Here is a 20,678-nt window from a genome sequence, read left to right as displayed (position 1 = left end):
ATGTGGTCCTGATGGCTTCATCTGGCCAAGATCTTCAGCTCTCACTGGATCGGTTCGCAGCCGAGTGTGAAGCGACTGGGATAGGAATCAGCACCTCCAAGTCCGAGTCCATGGTTCTCGCCCGGAAAAGGGTGGAGTGCCATCTCCAGGTTGGGGAGGAGATCTTGCCCCAAGTGGAGGAGTTCAAGTACCTCGGAGTCTTGTTCACGAGTGAGGGAAGAGTGGATCGTGAGATCGACAGGCGGATCGGTGCGGCATCTTCAGTAATGCGGACGCTGTATCGATCCGTTGTGGTGAAGAAGAAGCTGAGCCAGAAGGCAAAGCTCTCGATTTACCGGTCGATCTACGTTCCCATCCTCACCAATGGTCATGAGCTTTGGGTCATGACCAAAAGGACAAGATCACGGGTACAAGCGGCCGAAATGAGTTTCCTCCGCCGAGTGGCGGGGCTCTCCCTTAGAGATAGGGTGAGAAGCTCTGTCATTCGGGGGGAGCTCAAAGTAAAGCCGCTGCTCCTCCATATCGAGAGGAGCCAGATGAGGTGGTTCGGGCATCTGGTCAGGATGCCACCCGAACGCCTCCCTAGGGAAGTGTTTAGGGCACGTCCGACCGGTAGGAGGCCACGGGGAAGACCCAGGACACGTTGGGAAGACTATGTCTCCCGGCTGGCCTGGGAACGCCTCGGGATCCCCCGGGAGGAGCTGGACGAAGTGGCTGGGGAGAGGAAAGTCTGGGCTTCCCTGCTTAGGCTGCTGCCCCCGCGACCCGACCTCGGATAAGCGGAAGAAGATGGATGGATGGATGGATAGTTTGTAGTGGTGGAGAGCTGACTTTGTGTTGTTGGAGTTGCGTCTTTCAAAGCGCTTTATTTTGAAAAAAATGTTTTGTTAATATAGCTGCGTGTGTCAAATATGAGTCATTTTGATGCAGTTGTACGAGTAACATTTCAGAAACAAATCATGAGCTAAGAAAACCTGCTAACAGGCGGTAACAATGTTATTATAGAATAGAATAGAATATATCTTTATTGTCATTGTACATTGTACAACGAAATTGTAAGCAAAACTAATTTAGTGCAAATTCATAACACATAAAACCATAAGAACATAGATAAATAGATAAAAATACATCAAAATAGCAAGCACACAGCTCACATGCACAGTCATTATTGTCGTCTTGTGTTCAGAGACACTATTGCTCTCGGGTAAAAAGTGTTCCGGCATTTTATTGTCCTGTATCTCTTGCCCGAGGACAGCAGTTCAAAAAGTTTATGTCCAGGGTGAGATGGGTCCCTTATGATGTTTTGGGCCTTTTTGAGGCACCTGGCACTGTACAGTTCATCTAGGGAGGGGAGAGAGCAGCCAGTGATCTTCATGGCAGTTTTTTAATTTTATTTTAATTGCCTTTTCAGACCCAAACAAAAAGAACTCCCGGGATGATTCATTGTGCTTTAAATTTTATTGCGGCATTAAGCGAAGCCATGATGGTATCCTTACATCACACTCAAATTTATAAGCGCATGCCTAAATTTACCGCATGCCTTTGGTAAGCGCCGGAGTGAGAAGAGGTTTTAAATTAATTACCGCATGCCTAAATTTACCGCATGCCTTTGGTAAGCGCCGGAGTAAGAAGAGGTTTTGAATTAATTACCACCTGGGCGCTAATTCAAGGAAATATGGTACCTGCGAAATGAGCAAAAATTAGAATGCTATTGATTGATTGATTGAGGCTTTTATTAGTAGGTTGCACAGTGAAGTACATATTCCGTACAATTGACCACTAAATGGTAACACCCGAATAAGTTTTTCAACTTGTTTAAGTCGGGGTCCACTTAATAAATTGATTCATGATACAGATATATACTATCAGATATACTATCATCATAATACAGTCATCACACAAGATAATCATCAGGGTGTATACATTGAATTATTTACATTATTTACAATTCGGGGTGTGGAGGGGGGCGGGGGTTAGGTTTGGTTGTTATCATCAGTCATCAACAATTGAGAACAGAGAAATGGATATTGAAACAGTGTAGGTCTGACTTGGTAGTATATGTACGGCAAGTAGTGGACATAGAGAGAGAGAGAGATCAGAAGGCATAAGAAAAGTATCTACATTTGATTGTTTACATTTGATTATTAACAATCCGGGGAGGGTGTTAGTTTAGGGTTGAAGTTGCCTGGAGGTGTACTTTTATTGCGGTTTTGAAGGAAGATAGAGATGCCCTTTCTTTTATACCTGTTGGGAGCGCATTCCACATTGATGTGGCATAGAAAGAGAATGAGTTAAGACCTTTGTTAGATCGGAATCTGGGTTTAACGTGGTTAGTGGAGCTCCCCCTGGTGTTGTGATTAAGGCGGTCATTTACGTTAAGGAAGTAGTTTGACATGTACTTCGGTATCAGGGAGGTGTAACGGATTTTATAAACCAGGCTCAGTGCAAGTTGTTTTACTCTGTCCTCCACCCTGAGCCAGCCCACTTTGGAGAAGTGGGTAGGAGTGAGGTGTGATCTGGGGTGGAGGTCTAGAAGTAATCTGACTAGCTTGTTCTGGGATGTTTGGAGTTTAGATTTGAGAGTTTTGGAGGTGCTAGGGTACCAGGAGGTGCATGCGTAATCGAAAAAGGGTTGAACGAGAGTTCCCGCTAGAATCCTCATGGTGCTTTTGTTGACCAGAGAGGAGATTCTATAGAGAAATCTCGTTCGTTGGTTGACCTTTTTGATTACCTTGGTTGCTATTTTATCACAGGAAAGATTAGCCTCTAGAATGGAACCTAGGTAGGTGACCTCATCCTTCCTGGTGATAACAATGTCATCCACTTTTATAGTGAAGTCATTGACTTTCTTAAGGTTGATGTGGGACCCAAACAGGATGGATTCCGTTTTACCCAAGTGTATGGGTAGCTTGTTGTCAGCGAGCCAGGTGCGTGTTCTACAGAGTTCAGCACTGAGGATTTTCTCCACCTGTGACTTGTCCTTGTCTGATACCAGCAGGGCCGAGTCATTCGCAAACAAGCACAATTCACAGTCGCATGCCGATGACAAGTCGTTTATGTATACTAGGAACAGTAAAGGCCCCAATATACTGCCTTGGGGGACTCCACAGCTCACTGAGAGGGGGGGGGGGGGCATGGTGCCTTTCACCTCTACCCATACTTGCCAACCTTGAGACCTCCGATTTCGGGAGGTTGGGGGGGGTGGGGGGGGGTTAAGAGTGGAGGAGTATATTTACAGATAGAATTTACCAAGTCAAGTATTTCATATATATATATATATATATATATATATATATATATATATATATATACATCTCAAACCACAACAAAACAATTGCAAATGAGCCGTCGATCCCCAGACAGAGCGACTCCAAAACCAACAAAGGATGTAACTGTCGAAAGAAACCTGATTGCCCTCTCAACGGGGGGTGCTTACAAACATCAGTTGTCTACCAATCTAAGGTAATACGCAAGGACATTAACACATCCGACACATATGTAGGATTAACCGAGGGAGAATTCAAAACCAGATGGAACAATCACAAGGCTTCTTTCAGGAACAAAAACCTGCGAAATACCACAGAACTCAGCAAACACATTTGGGACCTCAAAGACAATAATGTTGAATATTCAATAACATGGCAAATTCTTGCATCCAGCACACCTTACAATAGTGGTAATAAAAGATGCAACCTATGCTTGAAAGAGAAACTGTTTATTATTTACCGTCCAGACCTGTCATCCCTCAACAAGCGCAGCGAAATTGTAACAACATGCCGCCATAGACGGAAACACCTTCTAGGTAACACATGAGCCAATCACCACGCCCCTAGGCCAGCCTGTACCCACCCACTCTGTGCCCTATATAAACCATGGTATGCGAATGCTCCCATTAAAACCTCCTGATGATTGAGGGTACCCCCCCTCATGAAACAGGCCTGTAGAGATGAAATAGTCTTGTGATTTTTTTCCCACACATACATATATTGCGCTCTACTACGGTATCGAGCACTATTTTTTGGATAACCTTATTAAGACATATATATATATATATATATATATATATGTATATATATATGTATATATATATATATATATATATATATATATATAATAAATACTTGACGTTCAGTGAATTCTAGCTATAAATATATATTTATTTTATTTTATATATATATATAAATAAAATAAATACTTGAATTTCAGTGTTCATTTATTTTTTACACATATACTTGTTGAGTTAAGGGTTGAATTGTCCATCCTTGTTCTATTCTCTGTCACTATTTTTCTAACCATGCTGAACACCCTCTCTGATGATGCATTGCTGTGTGGCACGCACAAAAGTGCTTTCATCAAATGCACTAGATGACAGTATTGTCCTGTTTAAGAGTGTCACAACATTGCTGTTTACAGCAGACGAACTGCTTTACGGTAGACGAAAACGTGACTGCTGTTGTTGTGTGTTGTTACCGCGCTGGGAGGACGTTAATGAAACTGCCTAACAATAAACCCACATAAGAAACCAAGAACTCGCCCTCGATCATTTAGATTTAGATTTTAGATTAGATTTAGATTTAGATTTATTGGTCCCCTTGGGGAAATTCATTGTCACTGCCGTACATTTAAACACTAGACATTACACATCACACACAAAAAAAATAACAAAAAGACATCATACAAGACTAACACACATTTACAGGCTTGTCAGACGGGTCGGCCGGGCCTGCTGTTAAGGGCGGCTATAGCTGCAGGGATAAGGCTTTTCCTGAGGCGGGCCCTCCGGAATTTGATAGTTCTGTACCTGCGCCCTGATGGTAGTGGGATGATGTATTGGTGTAGTGGGTGAGTGATATCCTGGACTATTGTTTTTGCCAGTCGGGTGATGGACCTGTGGTTTAAGTCTGAAATGTTGGGTGTGGGTAGGCCGATGATTTTAGCTGCTATGTTTGTAATGCGTGTGAGTTTGGTCCGGTTGGTTACAGAAAGCATGGTGAAAAAACATGTGGAACAGTACAGAAGGATGGGTTGAACAATGCTTTGGTAAAGTAATAACAGGAGATGAGGTGCAACGTATAGTCCTTTAAGTTTTCGGATGGCTGACAGTCTTTGTTGACTTCTTTTTTGAATGTCCGTGGTGTGCTGATCAAAGGTGAGTTTATTGTCCAAGGTTACGCCCAGGTATTTGAAAGTGTCAACTGTTTTAACTGTTTGTGTGTTTATGATGATGGGGTTCTGAGGTGAGGGGGGGGTTGAACCATATTTCTTTTGTTTTATTGACATTGATTTCCAGATAACTGGCTGTGCATGACTCTGTGAAATGTTTGACTGTGTTATGATAGTCCAGGATGGATTGACTGTTGGAGAGGAGTGCGAGAATGGCTGTGTCATCTGAGTATTTTAAGTATGTTGTGGTGGGTGAGATGCTACGGCAGTCATTGGTGTAGAGTGTGTACAGGAAAGGGCTCAACACACATCCCTGTGGGACCCCTGTGTTGATGGTAAGCATCGGGGATGTGCTTGAGCCCACCCTTACTGCTCAATTCTACAGTTATAACGTGATTGGGCAGGCACGCCGTTAGAAACATTTAAGTCCCATCTCAAAACTCATTTGTATACTCTAGCCTTTGAATAGCCCCCCTTTTTTAGACCAGTTGATCTGCCGTTTCTTTTCTTTTCTCCTCTGCTCCCCCCTATCCCTTGTGGAGGGGAAGACACACAGATCCGGTGGCCATGGATGGGGTGCTGGCTGTCCGGGGTCGGGACCCGGGGTGGACCGCTCGCCTGTATATTGGTTGGGAACATCTCTGCGCTGCTGACCCGTCTCCGCTCGGGATGGTTTCCTGCTGACCCCACTGTGGACTGGACTCTTACTGTTATGCTGGATCCACTATGGACTGGACTCTCACAATATTATGTTAGACCTACTCGACATCAATTGCATTCGGTCTCCCTAGAGGGGGGGGGGGGTTACCCACATATGCGGTCCTCTCCAAGGTTTCTCATAGTCATTCACATCAACATCCCACTGGGGTGAGTTTTTCCTTGCCCTTATGTGGGCTATACCGAGGATGTCGTTGTGGCTTGTGCAGCCCTTTGAGACACTTGTGATTTAGGGCTATATAAATAAACATTGATTGATTGATTGATATATTGTAGGAAAGCGGACTCAGGTGCGCAGACTCCGCATGGACCTGAGTCCGCCTGAATTTTGGGAGATTTTCGGGAGATAATTTGGTTTTCGGGAGAGGCGCTGAATTTCGGGAGTCTCCCGGAAAATCCGGGAGGGTTGGCAAGTATGCCTCTACCACCTGTTTCCTCCCCTCCAAGTAAGATTGCATCCAGCTGATTGTGCCGCGGGCCGTTAAAGAATTAGCTACGAGCAGCAATTCAATAAATCAATCAATCAATCAATCAATCTTTATTTATATAGCCCTAAATCACAAGTGTCTCAAAGGGCTGCACAAGCCACAACGACATCCTCGGTACAAAGCCCACATACGGGCAAGGAAAAACGTCGACGTCGATGTGAATGACTATGAGAAACCTTGGAGAGGACCGCATATGTGGGTAACCCCCCCCCCTCTAGGGGAGACCGAAAGCAATGGATGTCGAGTGGGTCTGACATAATATTGTGAGAGTCCAGTCCATAGTGGATCCAACATAATAGTAAGAGTCCAGTCCATAGTGGGGCCAGCAGGACACCATCCCGAGCGGAGACGGGTCAGCAGCGCAGAGATGTTCCCTGCCGATGCACAGGCGAGCGGTCCACCCCGGGTCCCGACTCTGGACAGCCAGCACTTCATCCATGGCCACCGGACCTGTGCCCCCCCCCCCCTCAAGGAAAAGGGGAGCAGAGGAGAAAAGAAAAGAAACGGCAGATCAACTGGTCTAACAGGGGGGCTATTTAAAGGCTAGAGTATACAAATGAGTTTTAAGATGGGACTTAAATGCTTCTACTGAGGTAGCATCTCTAATTGTTACCGGGAGGGCATTCCATAGTACTGGAGCCCGAATAGAAAACGCTCTATAGCCCGCAGACTTTTTTTGGGCTCTGGGAATCACTAATAAGCCGGAGTTCTTTGAACGCAGATTTCTTGCCGGGACATATGGTACAATGCAATCGACAAGATAGGACGGAGCTAGACCGTGTAGTATTTTATACGTAAGTAGTAAAACCTTAAAGTCACATCTTAAGTGCACAGGAAGCCAGTGCAGGTGAGCCAGTATAGGCGTAATATGATCAAACTTTCTTGTTCTTGTCAAAAGTCTAGCAGCCGCATTTTGTACCAACTGTAATTTTTTAATGCTAGACATAGGGAGACCCGAAAATAATACGTTACAGTAATCGAGACGAGACGTAACGAACGCATGAATAATGATCTCAGCGTCGCTAGTGGATAAAATAGAACGAATTTTAGCGATATTACGGAGATGAAAGAAGGCCGTTTTAGTAACACTCTTAATGTGTGACTCAAACGAGAGAGTTGGGTGGAAGATAATACCCAGATTCTTTACTGATTCGCCTTGTGTAATTGTTTGGTTGTCAAATGTTAAGGTGGTATTATTAAATAAATGTCGGTGTTTAGCAGGACCGATAATCAGCATTTCCGTTTTCTTGGCGTTGAGTTGCAAGAAGTTAGCGGACATCCATTGTTTAATTTCATTAAGACACGCCTCCAGCTGACTACAATCCGGCGTGTTGGTCAGCTTTAGGGGCATGTAGAGTTGGGTGTCATCAGCATAACAATGAAAGCTAACACCGTATTTGCGTATGATGTCGCCTAGCGGCAGCATGTAAATACTAAAGAGTGCAGGGCCAAGAACCGAACCCTGAGGAACTCCGCACGTTACCTTAACATAGTCCGAGGTCACATTATTATGGGAGACGCATTGCATCCTGTCAGTAAGATAAGAGTTAAACCACGACAAAGCTAAGTCTGACATACCAATACGTGTTTTGATACGCTCTAATAAAATATTACGATCGACGGTATCGAAAGCAGCGCTAAGATCAAGAAGCAGCAACATAGATGACGCATCAGAATCCATCGTTAGCAGTAGATCATTAGTCATTTTTGCGGCCCCCTGGCCGCACTTTGGACACCCCTGAGTTATTTCTGAGTTAATTTACACGAGCAGAGCCCGGCGACATGCGCTCCACAGGTCAGCTGTCACATTCCAGTATTCCCACAGGCGCTCGCATAGAACGACTGGGATGAGATTTATGGCGCAAACGCCTTCAGGAAGCGCACAAAACGCCGGCCAGCACCTCTGCCTCTCCCCGACGTCGCCGCCATTTCTCCCCTTTGCCGCTCGCCTCTTCACCCCCCCCCTCCCGCGCGTATCGGCCAATCAGAGCCCGGCTCTGGGCACGGAGACCGACCAATGGCGTGCGTCCCAAAATGGTCTGGGAGAGGAAAGAGTGTGGACACCAGCGACACCTTGTGGCCGCTCCGAGCAAACACACACTGTGGCGAAGGAAGGAAAGGAGAGCGTTTTAATTGAAGATGCTTGATGAAAGAAAGTCCGCTGAGAAGAGTGGGCCAACAATGGCGTGCAAAAGTCAAAGCTGGGAGACAAAAGGAGGTTGGAGGGGCTCCTTTATTCTTTTGTGTCAAGCATGTCGCGACCCCCCCGCTCGCCATTTCAGGACCCCCGCTGCTTTTGTGGCCCTAGACATCCTATTTACCACCCAGAGTAGCAGGGGGTGAGTCTGGGGTCCGGGGTCACGCAGGAGGCAGCGGTCATCCCCCGGTCAACTACAGTAAGTCATTATTCACCCACACCCACTCTGCTTAATTATTATAAATGTGTGTGGGGGGGGGGGCGTGTCATTACAAACACGAGCGCTCTTTAAATCGCCATCAGCCACAGCGCCATTTTCTTTTTTTTCCTGCAACGCTCCGTCATCCTTCACTTTGGAGCCAATTTCACTCATTTCATTAAAAAGCCCTCCTGGAAAAAGGAAGACGTTTGCTTCTCAACGTCTTTTCCACGCGAGCCGCCGGAGGGAGGGTGGAGGGTGGAGGGTGGGGGGGAGCGGCTAACCCGATTGCCGTTTACAGACGAGCACTTCCTCCCTGGCCGAGGCCTCCATGTTTCTTTGTCAGCGTGATGGAGGAAGTGCAGCCCATCTGCTGGAAACCGGCGCGGAACGCCTCTACGCCGTGGAGGAAGAAGAGGAGGAAGGAGCGGGCGGGCGGGCGGGGGTGGAGAGGCGGCGGGTTCAGCGGCGGGGCAACGAGAGACTTCCTGCGCTCCATCACTCCGAGGCCCGGCCGCCGTGTTCCCTGATTAGCGCCAAGATGGCCCTGTGTGGTGACATGTTTTTAAAACGTCGACATTATGGGACGTCATTGTGAGATAAAAGTCATAATTGTGAAATAAGAAGCCGAAATGATCAGATAGTCCAATTTACAAGATAAGAAGTCATAATTATGAGATAAAAATGTGCTATTCTTATCTCATAATTTTGAAATTGTGAGATCATCCATCCATCCATCCATTTCCTACCGCGTATTCCCTTTGGGGTCGCTGAAGCCTATCTCAGCTACAATCGGGCGGAAGGCGGGGTACACCCTGAACAAGTCGCCATAATCATAATTATTGAATAAAATGTCGAAACTCTGAGATAAAAAGGCCAAAATATTTGAATTATTTTTATCTCATAATTTAGATATTTGTATCTCATAATTTATACTTTTGTATCTCATAATTTTAACTTTATATGTCATAAATGTAACTTTTGTATCTCGTAATTTTTACATTTTTATCTTATAATTTTGACTTTTGTATTTCATAACTTTGACTTTTTACCTCATAAATTTGACTTTTGTATGTCATAATTCTGCCATTTTTAGCCTCATAAATTTGACTTTAGTATGTCATAATTTTGCCATTTTTATCTCATAAATTTGACTTTTGTATCTCATAATTTTGACTTTTTTTTCTCATAAATTTGACTTTAGTATCTCATAATTTTGAAATTTTTATCTCATAAATTTGAATTTTTTATCTCATAATTGTTACTTTTGTATTTTATAACTTTGACTTTTTATCTCATAATTTGGAAATTTTATCTCATAATTTTGACTTTTGTATTTCATAATTTTTAGTTTTTATCTCATAATTTGGAAATTTTTATCTCATAATTTTGACTTTTGTATCTCATAATTTTGACTTTTTATCTCATAAATTGTACTTTTTATTGCATAGTATTGACATTTTTATCTCATAATTTGGACTTTTATATCTCATAATTTGGACGTTTTTATCTCGTAATTTTGACTTTTGTATCTCATAATTTACACTTTTGTATCTCATAATTTAGATTTTTTTTGTCCCATAAATTTGACTTTTTTATCTCATAATTTTGACTTTTTCTCTCACAAATTTGACGTTTGTATCTCATAATTTTGACATTTTTATCTCATAATTTTGACTTTTGTATCTCATAATTTACACTTTTGTATCTCATAATTTTGACATTTTTATCTCATAATTTTGACTTTTGTATATCATAATTTTGACTTTATCTCATAATGTGACTTTTTATTGCATTATGGGACGTCATTGTGAGATAAAAGTCATAATTGTGAAATAAGAAGCCGAAATTATCAGATAGTCCAATTTACAAGATAAGAAGTCATAATTATGAGATAAAAATGTGCTATTCTTATCTCATAATTTTGAAATTGTGAGATAATCCATCCATCCATCCATTTCCTACCGCGTATTCCCTTTGGGGTCGCTGAAGCCTATCTCAGCTACAATCGGGCGGAAGGCGGGGTACACCCTGAACAAGTCGCCATAATCATAATTATTGAATAAAATGTCGAAACTCTGAGATAAAAAGGCCAAAATATTTGAATTATTTTTATCTCATAATTTAGATATTTGTATCTCATAATTTATACTTTTGTATCTCATAATTTTAACTTTATATATCATAAATGTAACTTTTGTGTCTCGTAATTTTTACATTTTTATCTTATAATTTTGACTTTTGTATTTCATAACTTTGACTTTTTACCTCATAAATTTGACTTTTGTATGTCATAATTCTGCCATTTTTAGCCTCATAAATTTGACTTTAGTATGTCATAATTTTGCCATTTTTATCTCATAAATTTGACTTTTGTATCTCATAATTTTGACTTTTTTTTCTCATAAATTTGACTTTAGTATCTCATAATTTTGAAATTTTTATCTCATAAATTTGAATTTTTTATCTCATAATTTTTACTTTTGTATTTTATAACTTTGACTTTTTATCTCATAATTTGGAAATTTTATCTCATAATTTTGACTTTTGTATTTCATAATTTTTAGTTTTTATCTCATAATTTGGAAATTTTTATCTCATAATTTTGACTTTTGTATCTCATAATTTTGACTTTTTATCTCATAAATTGTACTTTTTATTGCATAGTATCGACATTTTTATCTCATAATTTGGACTTTTATATCTCATAATTTGGACGTTTTTATCTCGTAATTTTGACTTTTGTATCTCATAATTTACACTTTTGTATCTCATAATTTAGATTTTTTTTGTCCCATAAATTTGACTTTTTTATCTCATAATTTTGACTTTTTCTCTCACAAATTTGACGTTTGTATCTCATAATTTTGACATTTTTATCTCATAATTTTGACTTTTGTATCTCATAATTTACACTTTTGTATCTCATAATTTTGACATTTTTATCTCATAATTTTGACTTTTGTATATCATAATTTTGACTTTATCTCATAATGTGACTTTTTATTGCATTATGGGACGTCATTGTGAGATAAAAGTCATAATTGTGAAATAAGAAGCCGAAATTATCAGATAGTCCAATTTACAAGATAAGAAGTCATAATTATGAGATAAAAATGTGCTATTCTTATCTCATAATTTTGAAATTGTGAGATAATCCATCCATCCATTTCCTACCGCGTATTCCCTTTGGGGTCGCGGGGGGCGCTGAAGCCTATCTCAGCTACAATCGGGCGGAAGGCGGGGTACACCCTGAACAAGTCGCCATAATCATAATTATTGAATAAAATGTCGAAACTCTGAGATAAAAAGGCCAAAATATTTGAATTATTTTTATCTCATAATTTAGATATTTGTATCTCATAATTTATACTTTTGTATCTCATAATTTTAACTTTATATATCATAAATGTAACTTTTGTATCTCATAATTTTTACATTTTTATCTTATAATTTTGACTTTTGTATTTCATAACTTTGACTTTTTACCTCATAAATTTGACTTTTGTATGTCATAATTCTGCCATTTTTAGCCTCATAAATTTGACTTTAGTATGTCATAATTTTGCCATTTTTATCTCATAAATTTGACTTTTGTATCTCATAATTTTGACTTTTTTTTCTCATAAATTTGACTTTAGTATCTCATAATTTTGAAATTTTTATCTCATAAATTTGAATTTTTTATCTCATAATTTTTACTTTTGTATTTTATAACTGACTTTTTATCTCATAATTTGGAAATTTTATCTCATAATTTTGACTTTTGTATTTCATAATTTTTAGTTTTTATCTCATAATTTGGAAAATTTTATCTCATAATTTTGACTTTTGTATCTCATAATTTTGACTTTTTATCTCATAAATTTTACTTTTTATTGCATAGTATTGACATTTTTATCTCATAATTTGGACTTTTATATCTCATAATTTGGACGTTTTTATCTCGTAATTTTGACTTTTGTATCTCATAATTTACACTTTTGTATCTCATAATTTAGATTTTTTTTGTCCCATAAATTTGACTTTTTTATCTCATAATTTTGACTTTTTCTCTCACAAATTTGACGTTTGTATCTCATAATTTTGACATTTTTATCTCATAATTTTGACTTTTGTATCTCATAATTTACACTTTTGTATCTCATAATTTTGACATTTTTATCTCATAATTTTGACTTTTGTATATCATAATTTTGACTTTATCTCATAATGTGACTTTTTATTGCATAATTTTGTAATTTTTATGTCATAATTTTGACTTTTGTATCTCATAATTTTGACATTTTTATCTCTTAATTTTGACTTTTGTATCTCATAATTTACACTTTTGTATCTCATAATTTTGACTTGTATCTCATAACAATTAATTTTTATCTCATAATTTGGACATTTTTATCTCATAATTTTGACTTTTATACCTCATAATTTTGACATTTTTATAATTGTGACTTTTGTATCTCATAACTTTGACTTTTTATCTCACAAATTTGACTTTTGTATCTCCTAATTTTGACTTTTTTCACATAAATTTGACTTTAGTATCTCATAATTTTGACATATTTATCTCATCATTTTTACTTCTGTATCTCATAATTTTGACTTTTTATCTCATAAATTTTACTTTTTATTGCATAATTTTGACGTTTTTATCTCATAATTTTGACTTTTGTATCTCATAATTTACACTTTTGTATCTCATAATTTTGACTTGTATCTCATAACCATGAATTTTTATCTCATAATTTGGAAATTTTTATCTCATAAATTTGACTTTTGCATCTCATCATTTTTATCTCATCACTTTGACTTTTTACGTCATAAATTTGACTTTTGTATTTCATCATTTTGACATTTTTATCTCCATCCATCCATCCATCCATTTTCTACCGCTTGTCCCTTTTGGGATCGCAGTGCCCACTAGGGCTAATTTAGTGTTGCCAATCAACCTATCCCCAGGTCCATGTTTTTGGCGGTGGGAGGAAGCCGGAGTACCGTGCTGCCCTCATTTTTATCTCATAATTTCGAATTTTTTCCAAATCTCACCGTTCTGACTTTAATTTGACAAATGGGACTTTTTATCTCATAGGTTGATTGGCAACACTAAATTGGCCCGAGTGTGTGAATGTGAGTGTGAATGTTGTCTGTCTATCTGTGTTGGCCCTGCGATGAGGTGGCGACTTGTCCAGGGTGTACCCCGCCTTCCGCCCGATTGTAGCTGAGATAGGCTCCAGCGCCCCCCGCGATCCTGAAGGGATTAAACGGTAGAAAATGGCTAGATGGATGGACTTTTTATCTCATAATTATGACTATTATCTCATAATTTTGACTTTTCATCTCATAACTGTGACTATTGTATCATAATATTGACTTTTTATCTCATAACTATGACTGTTATCTCATAATTTTGACTTTTTATCTCATAACCGTGACTATTATCTCATAATTTTGACTTTTTTTCTTCTGACTATTATCTTATAATTTTGACTTTTTATCTCATAACTGTGACTATTCTCATAATTTTGACTTTTTATCTCATAACTATGACTATTATCTCATAATTTTGACTTTTTCTCTCATAACTATGACTATTATCTCATAATTTTGACTTTTTCTCTCATAACTGTGACTATTATATCATAAGTTTGACTTTTCATTTCATAACTATTATCTCATAATTTTGACTCTTTTTCTCATAACTATGACTATTATCTCATAATTATGACTTTTTATCTCATAACTATGACTGTTATCTCATAATTTTGACTTTTTATCTCATAACTGTGACTATTATCTCATAATTTTTGACTTTTTATCTCATAACTACGACTATTATCTTATAATTTTGACTTTTTTTCTTCTGACTATTATCTCATAATTTTAACTTTTTATCTCATAACTGTGACTATTCTCATAATTTTGACTTTTTATCTCATAACTGTGACTATTATCTCAGAATTTTGACTTTTTATCTCATAACTACGACTATTATCTCATAATTATGACTTTTTATCTCATAACTATAACTATTATCTAATAATTTTGACTTTTTATCGCATAACTGTGACTATTATCTTATCATTTAGATTTTTTTATCTCATAACTATGACTATTATCTCATAATTATGACTTTTTATCTCATAACTATAACTATTATCTAATAATTTTGACTTTTTATCGCATAACTGTGACTATTATCTTATCATTTAGATTTTTTTATCTCATAACTATGACTATTATCTCATAATTTTGACTTTTTATCTCAATATATGACTATTATCTCATAATTTTGACTTTTTATCTCATAACTGTGACTATTATCTCATAATTTTGACTTTTTATCTCATAACTGTGACTATTATCTCATAATTTTGACTTTTTATCTCATAACTGTGACTATTATCTCATAATTTTGACTTTTTATCTCATAACTGTGACTAGTATCTCATAATTTTGACTTTTTATCTCATAACTACGACTATTATCTCATAATTTTGACTTTTTATCTCATAACTATGACTATTATCTAATAATTTTGACTTTTTATCTCATAACTGTGACTTATCTCATCATTTTGACTTATCTCATAACTGTGACTATTATCTCATAATTTTGACTTTTTCTCTCATAACTATGACTATTATCTCATAATTTTGACTCTTTTTCTCATAACTATGACTATTATCTCATAATTTTGACTTTTTATCTCATAACTGTGACTATTATCTCATAATTTTGACTTTTTATCTCATAACTATGACTATTATCTTATAATTTTGACTTTTTTTCTTCTGACTATTATCTCATAATTTTAACTTTGTATCTCATAACTGTGACTATTCTCATAATTTTGACTTTTTATCTCATAACTGTGACTATTATCTCATAATTTTGACTTTTTATCTCATAACTGTGACTATTCTCATAATTTTGACTTTTTATCTCATAACTGTGACTATTATCTCATAATTTTGACTTTTTATCTCATAACTACGACTATTATCTCATAATTATGACTTTTTATCTCATAACTATAACTATTATCTAATCATTTTGACTTTTTATCGCATAACTGTGACTATTATCTTATCATTTAGATTTTTTTATCTCATAACTATGACTATTATCTCATAATTTTGACTTTTTATCTCAATATATGACTATTATATCATAATTTTGACTTTTTATCTCATAACTGTGACTATTATCTCATAATTTTGACTTTTTATCTCATAACTGTGACTATTATCTCATAATTTTGACTTTTTATCTCATAACTGTGACTAGTATCTCATAATTTTGACTTTTTATCTAATAATTTTGACTTTTTATCTCATAACTGTGACTTATCTCATAATTTTGACTTATCTCATAATTTTGACTTATCTCATAACTGTGACTATTATCTCATAATTTTGACTTTTTATCTCATAACTGACTATTATCTCATAATTTTGACTTTTTATCTCATAACTATGACTATTATATCATAATTTTGACTTTTTATCTCATAACTGTGACTATTATCTCATCATTTTGACTTTTTATCTCATAACTGTGACTATTATCTCATAATTTTGACTTTTTATCTCATAACTGTGACTATTATCTCATAATTTTGACTTTTTATCTCATAACTGTGACTAGTATCTCATAATTTTGACTTTTTATCTCATAACTATGACTATTTAATAATTTAGACTTTTTATCTCATAACTGTGACTATTATCTTATAATTTTGACCTGTTATCTCATAAGTATGACTATTATCTCATAATTTTGACTTTTTATCTCATAACTATGACTATTATTTCATAATTTTGACTTTTTATCTCATAACTGACTATTATCTCATAATTTTGACTTTTTATCTCAAAACTATATCTCATAATTTGGATATGTTTCAAAATATCACAATTCTGACTTTAATCTGACAAATGTGACTTTTCATCTCAGTCCAATTTGGACTTTGATCATTTCACATGTAATTACATCATTGACATGATTTAAAGATCATTTGGAAAGAAAAACGCGTCACATTGGCGAGCACCACGAGCGTTGTGAGGAAGGCGGCGGCGGCGTCGCTCGTCGTTGTCAGCTTGCGGCGCCGCCGCCGCACTCTCCTCGCCGGGCGACGTGAGCGATGGGCCTATCAGGGCGCCGCCATTAGCCAGCCCCCTGAGTGGTAAATAAACGATGGCGGCCGGTACACTGCAGGTGTTGCCATGGCGACACCCCCCTAGTGGGATCATTCCCCGGTCCCTCGGCGGAGGAGTCACCGGGAGGTCAACGAGTCGACGCCGCGCGACCGCCACCGCACGGCGCTGTTGTGCCGCTCCCGCCAAGCCCCGCGCCGCTTGTGGCGTTGCATTCTGTGCGGATATTAAAGACGTCGCTGATGGCGCCACCATGCCCCCGCCCCCCTCACAGAAAAAGACATCAAACAGAGGAGGAGGACGTGACGAGTTCCCCTCGTTTTTGTCATTTGTGTAATTCTCTGCGGGAGGCGGCCATTACAGCAGGTGGACTCTGGATGAACCCTCTCCAAGTGCGAGGAAGATGGACTCTGCACGCCTCACAGACTCCCGCCGCCATCGCCGCCCGCTCCGCAACGCGGCGCTCTTATTAAAATGGCGGCGCTGATCATCCAAAAGACCTTTCCGGGGGAGAATTGCCGAGTGGCGGCACAGATGGGCGCCGCCGATAAATAAAAGTGTGTCAGCGGGGCGGGCGGGAGAGTGCTGAGACACCCCCTGGGGAGACACCCCCTCGCCCCTCTGTCCTCTGGACGGAATGGGCCGTCCAACTCTGCGGCCCGCTGGGACCACGCAGGTCCTGACGGGTTTGAGCCAGGGAAGGGTCAGACCCCGGCGACCCAAACCAGACACGGTCAGCACAACCGTGGGGACGTCTGGTTCTTCGCTCGATTGGCGGCCAAACTCATTCCGCAAACTGAGACATCAAAAAGTGCGGTGGCCATTTTAATCATTTTCATTTTCCCACCCAGTACAGAAACATGGAAGCCCGTTTCCTGCGGGGCCAGAACACGGCCAGTAGGACTTGGAATTGAAAGAAAAATAATTGTATTGGCACCCAAACAAGTTTTGGCAAACAATGAAATACAAACATTGGAAAAATATAATATTTTTGCTAGCTATTTTTTTGAATGATGACATGTTATCGACGCCAATATTCATATTGTTGTACACTTTCATTGCTTTTGTGGGTTTCAAAGGTTTCTATGTTCAACTTGTTTTTCACATTTTGCTTCTCTTTTATACAGTTTTGTGTGTTTTTTTTCAATTTTGCTTTTATTTTTGCGGTTTCAAACAAACTGCATTGTTTTGGCACACGGTGTCTGTGGGCGGGGCTTACAACAAGTTTACCTGCAAGCAGTTTTACTGGACTTGGCCGTGCAGGTGAAACACAATAGAAGAAGACGGCGAGACCGAGCGGCTCTAAATCAAGTTTTTAAAAAACCTTTAAAATATGAAATTATGAAGCAGACGTAGTTTTTGCGTTATGTTGACTAGACACGTGTGTGTTGTTGTCTTCTTCTGCGGTGTTTTAACTAAAAGCCCAAGTCCAGTAAAACTGCTTCCGGGTAAACTTATTGTAAGCCCCGCCCACAAGCGTCCGCCAACACAACTAAACACTGGCATTAGTTTGAAACATAAAAAAAAGAAGCAAAATCCGAGAAAGAAAACCCTAAAAAAAAGAGAAGCAAATGTGAAAAAAATGGATAAGTCAGAATTCTGAAATAAAAAGTCATAATTATACAATTACAAGTCGAAATTATGAAATGTAAAGTCATAACTATGAAACAAAAAGTTATAATTATGAAATAAAAAGTCAAAATTATAAAACAAAAAGTACATCCATCCATTTACTACCGCTTGTCCCTCAAGCGGAAACAAAAAGTCATAATTATGAAATAAAAAGTCATAATTGTGAAATAAAAAGTCGAAATTATGAAATAAAGAGTCAAAATTATCAAACAAAAAGTCCATCAATCCATTTTCTACCGCTTGTCCTTCAAGCGGAAACAAAAAGTCATATTTATGAAATAAAAATAATAATTATGAAATAAAAAGTAATAATTATGAAATAAAAAGTCATAATTTTGGAATAAAAAGTAGAAATTATGAAATAAAAAGCCTAAATTATGAAACAAAAAGTCACAATTATGAAATATAAAGTCTAAATTATGAAACAAAAACTCATAATTATGAAATAAAAATTTAAAATTATGAAATAAAAAGTCAGAATTATGAAATAAAAAGTCAGAATTATAAAATAAAAAGTCTGAATTACAAAATAAAAAAATCAGAATTATAAAATAAATCCATCCATCCATCCATCCATTTTCTACCGCTTATAAATCGAAATTATGAAATAAAAAGTCAGAATTATGAAATAAAGTCGAGATTGTTCAATAAGAAAGTCAAAATTATAAAACAAAAAATCATAATTAAGAGATTAAAAATCGAAATTATGAATTAAAAAGTCTAAATTGTGAAATAAAAAGTCCTACTTATGACACAAAATCGAGATTACGCAATAATAAAGTCAAAATGATGAGATTAAAAATCATAGTTATGAGATTAAAAATCTAAATTATGAATTAAAAAATCTAAATTATGCCCAGAGGGAACCCCGGCAATGACAGGGGAAGAACATGCAAACTCCACACTAAAAGACCCTGGGATCAAACCCAGGACCTTCTTATTGTGAGGCACTGTTCCACCGTGCTGCCCTGTATGCGTAATGAAATAAAATAACCATCATTTTTATTTTTCCCCAGTGATAGCGGGTCGTTAAGCGTTGACAAAGTATCTGCAGGCTGCACTTTATGATAGGTTCAAAACCATCTAACACCTGTTTGTCCACCTGCTTGCGGCTAAACGCTTTCATTTGAATTCTGCAGCACAAACACAATCATTTGACAGCAGCGTCAGGCAAGATTCATAATTTCACAGCAGTGTTATCAAACTGTAGTTACTGTAAAACTATTATAATTCCACATACTGTAACAGATGATGTATTTGACCATTGTATGCTTGTATAGTTATCAGTGTTTACAACAAACTGTATTTACTGTAGCCTATTATAATCCGACACACTGTAACAGATGATGTATTTGACCATTGTATGCTTTCAGGCGTACAACATTCACGGCTGGTGGGTCGGCCAGCTGAACGGCATTGTGGGTATCGTCCCCAAAGACTTCCTGCACCCCGCCTACATCCTGTGAGCCGCGGCAGGTAAGACACTTCGCTGTCGCTAACGCCTCCCCTGGCGCTCGTCCACACGCCGCGTGCTCGTTAACCCTGGCCGTCCAATTAGAAGCAGCCAAAACATTCTTCCTGCTGGGGACCGAATGATGACAAACGTTTATCTGACGACGGCTCGCATATTACATGTTTTATTGTTTCACACACACGGATGATTCCAAAAAAATGCAAAATTATGGTTTGAAAATGACTTTATACTCATCCAATTGTTACAGCAAGGGTAGTAAACATTGATATTGTGGATATTAGATCAATGGGTGCACAAAATATATCAGACTGATAATTCATGGTCCAAATGGTGACGTCATATCGATAAATTAAAGGGACTGTTTGCAGCCTTTAGGGTGTCCAAACCTTTTCCACTGAGGGCCACAGACCGACAAATCAAACGATTTTTCTGCATTCTTTCGTATCTCAAGTTATCATTACGTATATGTATTGTTGCATTTAAACAACTGTATTGTTGATAATAAAGGTAAATTATTGGTATTGTTCATTATCAATAGCGCTATTTCTATTGGTATTTGTATTGATCCATTTGTAGTGTAATAATGCTCATTGTCATTTCTGTATTATTTTTTATTTTTCGCTAACTGCTTATTTGCTATTACTTTTACCAT

General features: G+C 37.8%; 1 protein-coding gene across 1 annotated transcript in view; it reads left to right on the top strand.

Moving 5' to 3' along the window:
- skap1 (src kinase associated phosphoprotein 1) overlaps positions 1-20,678 on the top strand; it is a 278,687-nt gene that overhangs the window by 251,884 nt on the left and 6,125 nt on the right. Inside the window, exon 12 of the mRNA XM_061931992.1 lies at positions 19,926-20,028. Coding sequence (XP_061787976.1) covers positions 19,926-20,018 — 93 coding nt within the window. The 3' untranslated portion in view covers positions 20,019-20,028. The remainder of the gene's footprint in view (positions 1-19,925; positions 20,029-20,678) is intronic.

This window comes from Nerophis lumbriciformis, linkage group LG39 (genome assembly GCF_033978685.3).
Source record: "Nerophis lumbriciformis linkage group LG39, RoL_Nlum_v2.1, whole genome shotgun sequence".
Classification (NCBI taxonomy): Eukaryota; Metazoa; Chordata; class Actinopteri; order Syngnathiformes; family Syngnathidae; genus Nerophis; species Nerophis lumbriciformis.
Note: the sequence above shows the minus strand (reverse complement) of the source record. Positions and strands in the feature narration are given on the sequence as shown.